The 16355-nt window shown below is 41.6% G+C and overlaps 1 protein-coding gene across 1 annotated transcript in view; it reads left to right on the top strand.

Annotated features, from left to right (window-relative positions):
- col24a1 (collagen type XXIV alpha 1) overlaps positions 1–16355 on the top strand; it is a 105317-nt gene that overhangs the window by 22850 nt on the left and 66112 nt on the right. Inside the window, exons 4-10 of the mRNA XM_088927994.1 lie at positions 3248–3301; positions 6203–6256; positions 9721–9774; positions 10443–10496; positions 14152–14196; positions 14735–14788; positions 15440–15484. Coding sequence (XP_088784120.1) covers positions 3248–3301; positions 6203–6256; positions 9721–9774; positions 10443–10496; positions 14152–14196; positions 14735–14788; positions 15440–15484 — 360 coding nt within the window. The remainder of the gene's footprint in view (positions 1–3247; positions 3302–6202; positions 6257–9720; positions 9775–10442; positions 10497–14151; positions 14197–14734; positions 14789–15439; positions 15485–16355) is intronic.

The raw sequence follows: 16355 nt of genomic DNA, 5'->3' as shown, positions 1-16355 counted from the left end.
ATATACTGTAGTATTTTTTTTTACCTGGAAACATTTAAATGTGCAACTAAAACATGAAATAGAGCACTCTTGGAGAAAGGAGTTTCACATCATTTTTTACCGTATTTATTATTCTTGTCCAATTGCAAGCTTTTTTTGATTATATCTCTCTCTGCCAAGGAGCAGACTCCACACAATAAGCTGAAACCAAAACCATCCATCCAGATTCTCCCACTTTCCGTCTTTAAGACTCTCAAAGTCCTGTCTTTTTATTGTAGTGAAACAAAAATTGTTTTAACCTCTAATTTAATTAAACTTTTTCTGGGGGGATTATTACTTCTCTTATGCACACTATACTGTGTATGTGGTATTGCACAGGTTTCTGAGTATTTGAAAAGCGTTTATAAATAATGTGGTATTATAATCAAAGCACAGGTTTGTGTTGAAGGACACCAGTGCAGTACGGGTTGCACACTGCAGTACGATCAGCGTGTGATTAAATCTGTTCAGCACAAGGTGCTGCAGCTCAAGGCGAGTGGCTGAGAGGGTGCACAGTTCATGGGGCACCAGAGGCACCAGAGAGCTTGTCTCTTCAATGGGACACACTTTTTAATGCATTTCCAAACCACCACTGTGGATTTTATCCCATCACTATCGTTTTATTTTTATTGTAAAATTCTTAGCCTTTTCTTATTTTCATAAGGACAATTTTCATAAAGTCATGATTTAAAAACTTTATTGATTGAAAAAAACATGCAAGCAGATAAGGTTTAAGACACTGTCTTGTTCAAACTAGTATTCTCATCCAGCTTTAATCAGAGTTTAGGAGCGCACTGTGCTGTCTTCTCTAATGGTTTCCTGCTTCTTTATGAGAAAGTGTGGTGTTGAATGTTTGAATGCGAAATCTTGTTCTGGCTTCAAAGTTTTCACACACACAGAACGAGAAGGCCACTTGACTGGGAGATTTTTTGTGGATGGGAATTTACAAGATATGATCTCCAAACCCAAAACCTTATTTAAGAGACTCAAAACACCCCATGATTTTAACAATAATATCAGCTGTGATATATGGGCTTGTTCTCTAGCCTTTACTTTCTGTTGTGACATTTCAAGGTTGTTTGGACATTGCAGAGCAAACACAGTGATGCTGCTTCCTCCTGAAAGACAGTAATTTTGTTGTATCTGCTACTCTGTTCACTTCTTAGGTGATACAACAAATCTATTCCCCAAAAGTTTTTGAAACCTGTGATTTTATGTTGATCTGTTCTGGAATATTTTAAATAAACTTCCATGTAAGTGGCAAAATATTCTTAGCAAGTGCATAGACAGTTATAAACCTTAATGGTATTCTTAACGAAATTCCCTGAAAATGAATATTAAAATGGACTTTTTCATCATATCTTTTTCACAATGCTTAATCTGCATCACTAAGGTATTTTCCAAAAACAGTAATGTGTAAATTTGACTGGTAATCAGAGTTCAGCAAAAGACCTCTGAACTGTTTTCTTTCATATTAAACAGATGAACAATGGCTGTCTATCAACAATGGCTGTCTATCAAATGGCTGTTTGTATTGGCAACACTCAGGTCTTCTCATGCTGCCTTGGCTTCAATTCGTCTTTAATCTCTGGCAATTATTCAGTTTTCAAATCATTCTTGTGCTTAACTGCCTGCATTAACATTCAGTACAGTGGTTGTGTTTGGGTTTGTTATTTACACCAGGAGTCAGTCACACAGCCTCGTACCTGCAGGGCTTTGCAGTGCAGATAGTAGAGAGAGGAACACAAGGATTTACATAGTCATAGAATAGGGGAACAAATTAATAAAGATAATTAGGTAAACCGGCACATGAAAGCTTACATTTGACCTATTTGGCTTATTAATGCAATCTTTGAACTTCCAGTCAACTCTCGAGGTCATGTAGCTCTTGTCTTTTCTTGCTGAGACGGGGGCTCATGTGGAGGATCTGCCCTCTCTGCTGTAACGTGCTCTACTGGTGGACCCTCAGCCTGAGGGACTGCTCTTCACTTTATATTGGCATTTTAAGCAGAAAGTTTTATCAGTCTCAGTTTCAGGAGAAATCTGAAGGGGTACTGGCAGTCACTTTGAGTTTTTTGTGATCTGAGCAATATTTGCTGTTATTGGACCAACGACAGGAAAAACTGGACATGTTCTGGATACACTATGCAGACGAACTGTGAATGGTACTGTACACACAAGTACCAAGTGTCACTGCCCACGATGGGCTCTGAGGAGCTTTCACAGAGCTGGGCAGGCAGCGACAGGCAGGCAGTGTGGAATGCCTTATCAAAATAACTGGAAATTATAGGTGAAATGAAACATACCTATTGAAAAGGAAGTATGTTTAACAAAGTAAGACTAATCCATGTTTGTACAGAGCTTAGATTTTAAATCCAGGGCTCTTCAGATCTGTGTACCATCATGGTATTCATTCTCCTTGGTAAACACTAGTCAGTGTGACGTGATTAGCTAGTCTTTGCTTTAAATATATATATAATATCTGTTGCCAGCTGTACTTGGAATAATTGCAAGGTTAAAGAAGGCTTTCTTTTTTAATCTGCACTTAAACAGTAATGTGAACTAAGCACACACACTCCTCTTCCACCTCTGCCATGAGGTTCCTGTACAGTCTTTAGTTCCCCCTAATTCCCCATAGTTAACAGCTAAGAACTGTGAAAAATGAAATGCCGATGGCTGTAGCAGAACCATATGCGATATGATTGTGTCTGTGAGATCATGGTTATGACGAGGAGGAGATGTTGAACTACCTTGGTTCCAAACTTACACAGTTTAATGTTTCACATTTACAGTATGTCTCATCTCTTTTAGCATCAGTATCAGCTGTAGTGCAATTTCTCCCTTTCCTGTATAGATTTTCATTCGTTGGGGAAAAACAATTCAATTAATTTTGCGTGTTTCAGGGATTAGAGAAAGACACTTTTCCAGAGCAAAGATGATTAGGCAGTTGGAAAAGTCGAACGTCTCTGTGGAGAACGTTGGGTTGGCCAAGGTTCTCTGGGGGTCTGAGAGAAGACGCATGTCGCTCCTGAAGTTGTAAAGGAAGGAAATCTAGGGGGGCCGTGTGTGAGCAGCTTTTGTTATTTTTAATCGCGTTCCAGTGTTCAACCAGTTTTCCATTACCACCACCTTGCTGAAGAGTGGTTTTGTAGTCTGCAAGTTTCTAGATTGAAGCGTCTCACAGCAGCGTGCCTCCCACCTGAAACCCTGCTCTTCTTTCGTGCTCCAGGGTCCCCCCGGTCCCCCCGGTTTGCCTGGCCCTCCTGGAAGAAGAGGCCCTCGGGTGAGTAGAGGTTTGGAGTCTCCTGTGCGCTGTTGCTCTTTGTTGTGTAGCAAAGCCCCACACTCCTGCTTTCCCTGCTTTCCCTTCGTTAGGGCTGCCCAGAGGCACTTCCTGTGCTATTAATCCTGTACGTTACAGAACGGGCAGACGTTCTGTAGTTTTTTATAGGTTTAGATTTAGATGCACTTGGATACGCCAGTCGTGTGTTTCTCACGTCCCGCCTCATCGCCGCGAGCCCTGCGGCCACATGCGGGCGAGAAGGAGGAAGAGCGTGCAGACTCCTCCGCCCCGCCCTCCTGCCGGCCAGCGCGGCCCCAGCACTGCCCCCTGGTGGCACCGGAGACCTGTAGCGCCCGAGAGGCTGAGACATCCCGGCCAGCACATCCCTCGCTACCTCCTGTGATGTGCTCCCAGTCAGAAGGTCCTTGAAAAATGGTCATTAACAAGTAAAGATCATGCAGGCTACTTTCCCTCCATCCACAAGAAGCTATCTGCTATCTTTACAGTGATCAAGGAAAGCAACAGCAAAACATTTCAGTCCGCCCCCTCTGACTGAAAATGGGAGCCCCTTATTTACACAAACAGCCCAGCTATGACGTCGACTCCCTGTGATTCTTCAAGAAAAAACTGGATGGTATTCTAGCTAATGCAAACGTTTGCAAAATGAGAAGGGCTAGAATGGCCTCACACTCTCTGTGGACTAATCCTGTCTCCTACAATGTGAATCCTCCCCCAGAAGGCTAAAAGAACCTCGTCTCTTTAGTCTAAGAGAATATGAGGACCTGATAGTATTCAAAATCCTAACCGAGATTCACAAAGCCAACCTCGTGGATTTGTTGAGAATCAGTAGTGAATCAGAAACTAGAGACCACAGATGGAAACTGAGAAGGAAATGCATTTGAAACTGGGAGCAAGTGGCATTTTCTTGCAGAGAGGGCTGTGCCAGGGTGGAACCAGCTGCCCCACTCATGGTGCTGAAGCCGATGCTCAGCTTTCCTTCCAAAATGAGAGGATGAGAACCTGGGATAAACTATCTACTAGCAAACAAACATGCTTCTGTAAATAAGCCTGTTCATAGGTTTTTCTCCTTGATAGCCTTAGCTTAGTTAAAAAATATATTTTATCTTGGAGATAAGATATTAAAAAAGTTTTCACCCCTTTAAGGTGCAGGTATGTCACTGTGGGTGCCTAGAAAAGCTACTCAACAGATTTTGTGGTATAATTCAAGAAGCCTGGATGAGATCTTTGGGTGAGAAGATGAGCACAATTACCTCTTCTTGCCTGTAACCTTTACTGTTTTCTTCCAAGTGAGTTTAAGCAGCTGACACCATGATCCTCCCTTAAGAGCTCACAGATAGGGTCTGCTACATAGATGCCATATCAGCAAATCATACATTGCCATCAAAATCCCATTCACATATGTGCAGTTTTAGCAAGTGGATCGCTGCAGTCAGGGGTCAAGGTAAAGAAAGTGTTTCCAATTAAAACTGATGCCCTTCACCATTGCTCAGCATACCACACAGCACAATCTGCACAATCTGCACAATCAGCACAATCTCATTCTCGCACACTGCTGATCTTTTAAGTGGGAGGACATAGCTGAGCACTCCAACATAATTCTTTCTCTGCAGACAGTATACTGTATAAAAAGGTATTAATATGCATTGTGTTCATTCTGTTTACACCTCAAATTTAGCAGTTCTCCCATACTGTAGTAAAACAGATATTGTTGAAGTGTTGTCACAGTAAAACACAGGGCTCTAACAATAAAATAACTTGAGCAGAAGGTAGACTACTTAAATGTGTCTTGAAGAATGCCAATAATTCCAAAAGTGCACATCATGCTGTTGGGAAGAGGGGTCAGAGAGCACTAATGTTCAAACTAAAAACTATTTTTCCCATCACCTTTGGAGAAGCAGGGAGATCTGAAATAAGCATCTTTGTACTAAGAGTCAGACAGGGACCCTCAAGCAAGTAGCTTGTATTGCTGGTTACTCCTCAGGACGTGCGTGTACAGTACAAGTTACTTGCATGTTTGGGAAGGTGTAGCACTTTATCCAGTGCTTTGGGACAGCACTGCAATCAAAGAGCTGGCTGCAACAGTGGCTTTGTTTCCTCCTGCAACATCAAAGTTAGTAGCTTTCTGCAGATGGTAGCATTTTTTGGTAGAATTGTTAAACAGCTGTATTGAAACATCCGCTCATAAAAATGGGAAAAAAACAGGTCTGTGAGAGCCTCTCATGAAAATGAGAGGTAGACTAAGGACAGGTTCTTCACTGCTGTAACACATACAGGAGATCCCAGGTGGCCTTCTGAAAAAAAAGCCCACAAAGATTCCAAAGAAACCTAATTGCACTTTGTTCACAAGAGAGAGGAGTGCTCAATCTCTGAGCAGTTTTCATTCAGAAAAACAGATGAGACAATTCCTAAATTATATCCTAAATACATCCCTTTTTTTATGCTTTAAAAAGCGGAATTTAAAATTTCTCTCTCAATTTTGAGATCTCCTCAGAGTTAACTCTTTATATTGAGGGTGTTATCGAGTTAATAATGTTGGCTGAGGCTTTGAAGTGGTCTTTTAGAGGCGCACTGTAAAATTTCAAGTATCCCGGTGTCGGGGGAAGACGCCACCCCTGTTCTCCAGCACACGGGATTCCCGCAGCGTGACGCACAGAGGGCAGTGCAGGTTGTCTTTCATGTGACGTGTGCAGCTTGGCTAAATAAAACTAACAACACAGTGACATGGCTGTGAATCTGACACACCAGGATGGAAACCCAAGTTTCCTGTTAGTATTGATTTAATTAAAAGGTGTGGTTTAAAGTGATTTTGTTTTTGGCGTGTGTGGGAAAGTGTGGTTCAACAATGTGCTCATTGATGCCTCCCTTCTCTGTGGTTCCCAGGGACTGCCAGGACCACATGGAAACCCTGGATTGCCTGGCCTGCCTGGTCCGAAGGTGAGCCCTTTGTACTGACATTTCAAGGACGGTGTTGAAATATTTCTCTAGTTTATTATCTGGTCCTTATGGAAGCTCAGAAGAGTGCCCCAGGCTCAATCCACAGTCAGGACAGAGTTCCTGTATTTTTCATTGTCATGAGTTTCATTCCCCAGATTCCTGCTCAGGATCTGCGATGCTTAATCCTAAATGGCTTATATTTTCCACAGAACAACGTGTTCGTGCAGTACAGATCCTGATCCTGAGCTTATAAAATCTGTTGACGTATCAATGCATTCTGCCAGACACTTTTCTTAATAATAGAGTTAAGCTTCAAAGGTCTTACTTTACCTTTCAACATGAAAATAAATATTGTGATTTGATATTAAGTACACGAAGTTACAAAAGACCAAATACTTCCCTTTCTTCCAGTTTCTCCATGCTGTTTGGTTTGATGGAAATGTCAATAAGCTGTAAGGTGCTGTTAGATAAGAACAAAAGACCTCTTTCTACCATTTGAAATGTATCAGTGGAGAGCAGATGCATGAAATAAAAATGCAGGTATGGTGCACTATCAGGCTGTATCCATGCTAGTATCTCCAAAGTGCAGAATATACATTTATCAAAAATTGAGAAAAGAAAAATTGCAGTGTCATCAGTGAACTTCTGAATCCAATAAACTTCTTAACTTTCACTGCTTTGGTAGACAGTTTGTAGTCGTATTGTAAAAATATCACAAACTGTAGATCACAGTTTTTGGAAGAATTCCCTTTTCGTTTTTTCTTGTTTTAAGCAATAGCAAATTAGCCCTCACAAATGTACAGCAGAACTGTAGGCCGGGGCATTTTCTCCCAGACTACCACCTACTTCCAGTAACTGCTCAGTCCAGTAGAGGGTGGCGGTGAGCTGCAGTCTAACCCAGCTGACAGTGGGCTCAGGGCTGGATGCACCCTGGAGCGGATGTCGGTCTGTTGTATAGCACTCACATTCCCTCACGCTGCGTTTGCACTGTGGGGAAGCTGGAGCACCCAGAGAAGGCCAACGTTACTATGGGGTGAGCCTGCGTGCTCCCCACATTGGGACCCCTGGCTGGAGTTGAGCCCAGGATCAAAGAGCTGTGAGGCAGCATCGCCCCGTATCACCACCAAGACTACCACCATCTCGTAAACATTCAAAAATCCCCTTTGCTTAAAGGCATTTTCCATGTTTTGAAATTCCTGTTTCCCAGTCATACTTTCGGAAACAATGAGCTCGTGTAGTGTTTTGGTAGCAGGACATGCAGATGCGTCTCTGCCGGCTACAGAAACATGAGTGGCTGTGCAAATGGAATTTGCTAAGGAAATGTTCAAAGCACATAGACAATAAGAACATTGATTCGAACTACCCCAAAGGTGGGAGATCTCCAAAAAGCCCGAGGAGGTTGACATAAATTCCTCCCCGAAAAGTCTCGCAGTCTGGTGCAGTCGGGCAGAACACAGTCCTGCAGCCAGCTCACTGAGTCCTTGTTGCAGCAGCCTTGCTCAGCTGCCAGTTGCTTCCTGGGATGTGGAAAAGCTTCCTTCATGAATGGAACCCAGCAGAATTCCCTCTCGCCTCTCAGCCCTGTGTCACATCTGGGATCTCCTGCTCCATGCTGGCCCAAAGCTGTCTGGTGTTCCCTGGGATTTTGCCTGCTTTGTACGCTGAGTGCCGAGAGCCATGTGCAGATCCACATGTTCTGGTTCCTTGCCAAACGCCATTGCAAGTGAATTCTCAGTTTCTGCATTTAGAATAGGGTGTGAGGGTACGCAGAGGCAAAGCCTTTACATGCTGTCTATTATATTCACTGGAGGGAAGAGAAATGTATTTCTAAAGTCGTTAAGCTGCAGATACATATGACTGGAAAAGAAAAAGAAAATAGAAAATGAAATGCAACACGTAGATCACAAAGGTTTCTGTGAAGAACCTTGATATCTTTACCTGTAATAGGTACTTCCAAGTGGCCTGACTCTTGTGTGGCATGGTTTTCTGATTTGGTAAGACTTGCATTCAGTTAAATTCTACTTTTGCATTTCGCATGATTAACTAAACCTTAACAGAATTGAATGGCAGTACTGAATTTTAGCTGGGCGGTTCTTCACAGCACAGAGCAGGGATAGAAACACCCTGCACTCCCCCTGCACAGTAGTGAGGAGAGGTGATCTGGGGGTTTTACCATGAGGTGCTTGGAATTCTCTGCATGTGAGGTCACAGGAAGCAGCAGTGTGATGACCTGTCAGATGAGTCAGACTCCAGACTGAGACACTGCTGCAGAACACATTGTGAAGAAAGACAAAGCCTGGCTCGAGCATTTCTCTTTATTTTTAGGTTCTGTGCAAATCTGTCATTGGTTAGAACAGAGATAGGAGCCTTTTATCATTTCTGAAACACACTGGGCTATATAAAAAGCACAAGAATCCACTATGACAAAATGAGCATGAAATGAACATTTACAACAAAGGACAAGAAATACAGTACACATGGAAATGTACCAGATGGCAGATGTATATAGTTTTGAATGAGAAATTTTTATTTTCTTTGTAAAACTCCACAAGTCAATTGGCAGGGGCTATAGCCCATCAGTGAGAGTTGTACTGATTTCCATCCATGTGGTGATTGGGATCTTTTTTGTGTCTTCTTTTCATATAACCAAATGTCTCCTGTAGGGAGCAGTAGTGCAGAATGACATCTTTGCATGATTATTCTGAGGGATCATGGTTTTTTGATCCGGAGAGGTGACAACCTGTCTATGAGGACAAGGTCCCCAAAGCCTGAAACGTGGAGCCAGGGGGCAGTGGGTAGGGTGGGGATGAGCTTGGACTGGGAGGGGTAATGACCCCTGTTTGTGCAGCAAGGTACTGTACAGCAGTGGTGTGAGTTAGGGGGTGTTCTTTCTGAAGCACTTGAGCATCTAATGTCATTGAAGGAAGTGTTATTGACATCAAGTCTGGCTTTCATCCATTAAAACCATTGCAGAAAAATTAAATTCACCAAGAGATAAATTTCTGTTTATATCAACCTGATATCACAATTAATTGGATCCAAAACGTGGGTTTACATGTCTTATTACTACTGTACTTTAAAACATGATCTCTGTAGATCTTTCCTGGCATTAGTTTTCTCTTGGAAACTGAAACTTTTCCTTAATTCATTAAAAGCAGAGTTTAGCTCTCAAAAGAATTCCAGTCTAATTCATTTCAGTGATTCATCCTTGACATGTTCTGAAAACTGAGAAGCGCTAAGATCACTGCTCCCAGATGTGCACAGTACCCTACTCTATAACTCTGTTACTTCATTAAAATACAGCCTGTGATAAGACGAAAGTGAAAATAACATGGTTATAAAGTGATATGTACTTGGGCAAAACTCGGGCCACATAGCCATTATTAACAGGCTGGTAATACTCTGAATTTTAAATCTGCTGTATTCGTATTTGAACCATGATGCAGTGAATTCTTGTGCAACAGGGTGCCAAAGGAGATCCGGGACTGTCCCCAGGCCAGGCTCCACCTGGAGAGAAGGTAGGGTGTCCATCTCAGGTGCCTTTCACCTGTAAACTGTGTCTGCTTTTCTCCCTGTGCTTTTCAGCTTCGGCCACTATTTCATGCATGTTCTTTTTCTAATTTATTTAATACATCTTTTTGACAAGGATTTTTCTCCTCGTTGTTGTCATTTCTTGTGCTTCAGTGACCTCTGCTCCCTGATTTATAGCTGGCTGTACCCCTGTGTTATTGTTAGCATGCAGTGCAGGGTTGAGACACACCAGTGTCGATGAACTCTGGGCTTGCTCTGTGCACGGAGAGGGTTTGGAATGGAACAGGGCTGCAGCGGGCTGTTTACAGGCATGACAATCTCAGTAGTTCCCCTGAAACATTTTTAAATAAAGTTGGATTTTCAACTCTGCCCCTAGCCAATGTTTTAAGACAAAGTTTTGACATAAAACAATGACATACTGTAAGTCACCCAACTAGGCACTTGAAAGGTCAATGAAATATGAAGGACCCATAAGACACGCACACTGATTGAAAAGTTAGCAAGAATTCAGTCTCCGCTTCATTCATCAGAGCCCGATATAAAAAAATGCTTGCAGTTTGGGTGACATAGTTGGTGAATCCTTTAATCACCGGAGCTACTGGATCTTTCACAACTAGAGGGATCATAAAGCTGAAGATCCATGTTTTCCTTCCAGGGTGACCCAGGGTTTCCAGGGCTGCTGGGACAGCCAGGTGTTCCAGGTGTAGAGGTGAGACTGTGATCAAGGAACTGGGCAAATGCAATGTGGTATTTTTACACTGAAAAACCTGAAAATCGGACAAATGAAGAGACAAAGAGGTTCCAAATGTGAAGTCTTGTGGATTTTAATGAACTTACGCACCAGGACGCTCTCCGTGTTTACTTCAGCTTATATACTGTAGCTCTGTTTGTTTTTTTCAGTATTAATTATTAATTAGTAAGTATTCAGTATTAGTAAGATTTTGTTTTGCTTTGAAATGTAAACTCGCAAGTAAGAAATGGGGCGCTGTGTGGAAAGCAATGTCAGCAGCCCCATGGTTTAATGTAGGACTTGTTCTAACCAGCGACAGTGCTGGAATCTGTCTCGTACCCCTGCAGCTGAGCACATGTTGCGAACCGCCATTCTTAACTGGGGCTTCCTAACAGTGTGGGCAGTCAGAGTAAAAACAAGCACAGGGAAGTGAGTAAAATCAGCTGATATAAGGGCCGCTTGACATGAGCATTCATTCAGTGTTACTATGACATGGGTTGAAAAGTTTGAGCAGTTTTCAATTCAAAAAGAGGAAAAGTGAGTAAGTCAATTTATTTACACTATACTCTGAAGACAGATGCGCTGAAGAGATGCTAGGTTCATGATGAATTTTAATATATGGTTTTGGTATTTTGTCTAAGTAATAATTGTATTTTTATCCAAGGTGATTCACGTGAACTAATTCCTCAAGTCCCTTAAAGTTAATGGAAGGTCTTAATCCCTACTTTAATACTTAAATTCAGTTTCATAGCTTTATTCTGTTTTCATACCTGATTAGTTTGGAAAGTGGGTAGTTTCCTTCAGAAAAACAATATTGCAGCCATTTTTTCAAGAATGCACGAGATCCTGGAATCAATAAACTACTAACTGCCAAGTGGGGTAGATAGGCTACATGGCCTCCTCTCGTTTATACAGTACACCTTGTTTTAGTGGCTTTATCTCAGTCTTTTTTTTACTTTTAATACAGTACAGTAATTCACTTAAATGTGGAAATTGTTTCATGTTGGACATGCTGGAGCTTTCTGTTAAGAAAATACCGTGCTTCCAGATTTTTATTATATCCCTGCAACTTCTCATGACCTCTTGTTAATACCTTGTACTGGATTTGCTCTGCTTGGGTGGTTTCAGTTGAAATGAGGTGCTCCAATCTGAGGAATGAATTCAGTCGTAAATGTCCAGCCATTATATTTCAGACTACACAGAGGGATATACTGTATGTAAGACAATACCCTTGGGTAGAAGTTAACATTTTTACAAATAGCCCTTTTCTTCTGAAAACAAAACTGTGTTTTTTCAAACAGGCAGAAAGAACAATGACTTTATCCATGCTCTCTGAATTATGATTATGATAGACCCTTCTTTTCCTTTTGAAAGTTTAAACTAGTATTATGAGTCCAAGGTGAATTCTTTAGATTTCCATTTATTGAACACTTATTACACGGATTAGACGTCAACCAATGTGATGGATTTGTCTTGTGGCACTCAGTGTATTTGTTAAAAAGAATATTTACTTTAAATAACTCTTTGTATGAGTAGTGCAATATGATTTTATGATTCAAGTGAGAAGGCCCAGGGCAACAGAACCCCCAACAATTTATTATTCAGTCTGTTATGGTTTGTTCTAACTTTAGTGCAGGTCAGGATATGATATTCACTTTGGAACAGCAGAAGTTCAGGACAGCATACCACATTCTAGGTCAGCAACACGAAGCAGATGGGCTGTGACCGGAGCCCTGAGTTATCCTACACATGTGAGCTATGGTGCACATGCTTGAGGGCTCTTTCCGAGTGCTGTTTCCTAAAGATGCACTAGACCCATGAGTGATGAGGAGGGCTTTGGGTCATTTCAGAAATACCCATTGTCCAAGAGTCAGGATTCAGATTGTGTGCAGGCATTTGATATGAGCTACTGCAGCACATGTGTTGGTGTGTCATTTCTGAAAATGCCATCTGCAGTTCCCTCTCCTGGCTGACATTAGTACCACCCTGAAACCTGCTGGGATTGTTGGTTTCTTTGCAAATTATTGAATGTTTCATGGATCCTTTCTAGATAATTGCTAGAATATGGTTAAAAATGTTTTCCTACTGAATGATCACAAATCACCCTCCTTGGTCACTGGGTTATTGTTAGAAAATGTTAGTAGCTTTTTCTTGGAGTCAAGATAACAAGTTTAATTGAATACAAAAAACATTGGTTTAAGTTTGGAATTTATTAGATGGTTATAACCTAACTAGTGTAACTATTGCACACACTGAGCTTTTGTAGTTTTGACTAAACTACTGTATTTGAAGTGAAATATATTTTGAAGTAGGTGTAATAAATGTATGTAGTCAAATATAGTAATATAAAATACTGTAATTGAATGAACTACAGTACTAACTGGGTCTCATACTTTTGAGAAAAAATAAGTAAATTGTCAAGTCAGTTTTTTAGAATATTTATGAAGTCGTGCACGTTCTGAAATGAGGATGTAATGGTGAGTTGGAAACATACAGTAACACTGTATTAATTTAAAACAAAACTGTTTTCTGTGCAAACCCTAGTGGAATAAGGTGTCGAATATGACATACAGTACAGTCCTTCTGGTGGCAAATTATTCAGATATTAATGTCGTGTTCAGTTTATTGCAGCTCTCTGCTGTCCTACAATAAAAGATGTAGTTCTTTTAGTGCAGATGTAGTACAGATTCAAGGAAATAGTTATAGAAATATAACATTTCAAGTGCAACTGCCACCACTTGGCACAAATAATTTCAATTAGCTGTAGCCCAAGACAGGGATGATTTGCAGAGGTGATATTATCCTCTTAATTTTGAGTTTTTTTTAGTTGTGTAATTAAATCTTTTCTGCCTGATACTTAACGTTTGTTAACACAGCCCTGTCCTGTTCTGTTCTGTTATTTATTAAACCATTCTTTCCTTCATTGCTTTGGAGAACTGGAGAACTGGAGTGGTCTCTTGACCAGGTCCTCATTATAAATAAGAATTGACTTTCAACTGACTTACATGGTTAAATAAAGAATTAAAAAATAAAATGTCATAGTGCAGTTGGTGTTATTGATATTTGTCCTTTGTAATGTACTACAAACGTAAGGAAGTAGGAATAAATCTGAGATGTATGGAAAGCTCCCATTGTTAAAAAGATAAATTGAAAAAAACTGCTCTGGTGTCATTAACGTGTCAGTTCTTTTTTTGACGTCTTTTGTTTTCTCCTCACTCGCTGTCTTGAGCTCTGTACAGTATTATTAACTCCAACTGGGGGAGTGTTGTGACAGCGAATGGAAATGGGTTTGATGTTTTGGCCAGTTTCCATCATTCGAAAGGAAAATTGCTTGTTGATGAAGGCAGGCAGCCCGTGTTTTATTTAAACCTGGGTGCATTGAGCGGCGTCTCCTGAGAGGATTAATTAAACATAGCTCATCCACAAGTGAACGAACGGCCGACTGGAGAGCAGAATTTTAAAAGTACTGACTTAGATTTTCATCCATCCAAGAAAGCTGGAAGCCTTTGATGCGTCTCCTTCTCCTCTGTGGCAATGTGAACTGATAGCTTTTTGATCCACTTAAAGGGATAATGAAAAGCAGATAAGCCTTCATGCTGGCTGAAAGATTCTTTTCAATGGTTGTTACCCGCAGGGTCCCAAGGGATACACAGGGCCACCAGGGCTGCCAGGGGAACAGGTGAGTCACCCCTCTGCTTCCACAGACAAGCGTGACCAGTCAGGAGCTAGCTGCAGGTCAGCAAAGACTCTCACAGGCTCAAGCTGAGCCTCGGCATCCACAACTCATATTGACGACTGTCAGACAGTGGCCCAAGTTAAATGGGAGCTTCCAGCCACCCTTCATGAATTACAAACCAAGTACTGATCTGGACAGGTTGTTCGATTCGGTGGCAACATTACACTTAAACGGTGCAGCTCAATTTTCAGGGGAAAAAAAATAGAAAAGGCACACTGAGCAGGGATGACAGTTTCTTGTTCGTAAAGAGAAAAGGTACAGTGTGGAAAGTCTCTTCAGTAAGATTGCAGGAGGAGTTCAGGATTCTTGTGAGCCTCAATACTGCGGGACGAAGCTCGTCTCCTGGTGATGAGACGCACAGGCTGACAGGAAGAGGGAGGAAGAGGGGCTGCCGTGAGTGTCTGTCTTGTTCCCCGGCCAGCCGTGTCGGGGAATGTGCTGATTTCTCCTCTCTTATCCCATGCTTCCTGTTCCTCCACAGGGAATCCCAGGACCACCAGGAATGGCTGGGGCAGCAGGTTACCCTGGCAGGCAGGTGCAGTAACTATGCTACACATTCCTTTTCCAGGATCTCCTTCCTTCACCCCAGTGTCAGCTATATTTAGCGCAGTGTATGGAAGAGTCAACACTGCTGCTGCTGGTAAAAGAGATAGTCCCAGTGTCGTGAATATACTGTAAATGCTTGGCAATACGTGCACAAGAATGTCGTTGTTGAAAGTTATACCTCTCTGCCATCAGACCAGTAATCCTTTAGACAAGCAGGACTGAACAAGCCATGACTTGAAATACAGTCTCTTTGATATGTTCAGCTGGGAGAACAAAAGTTTGCATAAACAAAAAGAAAGGGTCTGTCATTGTACTGCACAGTATCCTGAATAATTTGCTGTTAAATTACTGAAAGAGTTGTGCAACCTTAAGAACCAAGTTTAAGGTTTTCCTAACACCTCAATAGCAGTGAAAACTTCTTTCACACTAATAAAGATTTACATTGTGAAAACAGACTTTAATCCCACCAATCTGGTATGTGTGGCTGTTTAATTTTAACATATATATACAAAGCTCCTTAATGTGTAACTTATATTTATGCAGTTGAATTCCCTTCCTTTTTCTATTATGAACTTGTTGGTGTTGCATGGTCTTTAGCAACATCTCCTTCTGATAAATGCTTTGTGTCTACTTGTTCCAGGGCTTGGCTGGGCCAGAAGGTAACCCAGGTCCTAAAGGTGTTCGTGTAAGTAAAGAGTCTGCACACTGAAGAGCACTTGCAGGCCTTTCCTGTCTTCGGTGCCTTGTAGAGCTGTTTGATTAGAGGATGACAAGCCCAGAGTTGTGAGAGAGAGTGTTGTGCTGTGAGCCCGTGATTTTAACGTAGTGCATCACATTGGAGTATGTTGTCTGTTCCCATTTTGGTGAAAGGCAGCATAATTCAGACTCACCCGAGGCTGAGGGTAGAGCAGAGGGTATTTCCTGCTCAGAGCAGAGCTTGATTTCTTCTCTAATGCAGCCTAACAAAGAGGAAGACCCAGGTGATTTGAAGGAAGGTGTAGCTAAAACGGCCAAGATCCCACATATGTACTGCAGGCTCAGTCAACGGCCTTACTGTGCAGACAGGTAGCAGATTGTAACCTTGAGTAGCCACCGAGCAGCCATGATCACAGTCAACAAAAACACAAAACACTGCCGACACCTACAGGCTATAGAGCTTTGTACCCACTAATTGACTGAATACAGTTGCTGGGGGAAAAAAAAAATTAACAATTGCGCTCATGCTCTCAAATGGAACTGGCATCTTTAAAGCAGCATCAGTGTTCAATTAAAATAGAAACAGCCAAAGAAAATACAGTATAATAAAGTGAAACCGATGTTCTTCTTCAGAGTTTTCTTATTGCTGTATATTATGGGTTAAGGCTGATGGTTTCCTTGTTTCACTGCCCACGTAATTATAGGCTAAAGGGCAAGAACATCTGGAACTCTACAGAACTTTTCCTTTGGGGAGGTGGTAGTAAACATCTGTGGTTTTGTTGAAGGTTGCTGTACAGTACTTATGAATAAAAGTAGCAGACTGTAAGTGATACAGTACATTATATACTGTGTGCTACTGA

Source organism: Atractosteus spatula, chromosome 11, assembly GCF_055471065.1.
Source record: "Atractosteus spatula isolate fAtrSpa1 chromosome 11, fAtrSpa1.hap1, whole genome shotgun sequence".
Lineage (NCBI taxonomy): Eukaryota > Metazoa > Chordata > Actinopteri > Semionotiformes > Lepisosteidae > Atractosteus > Atractosteus spatula.
The sequence above is the reverse complement of the archived record's forward strand: the minus strand, read 5'-3'. Positions and strand labels throughout refer to the sequence as shown.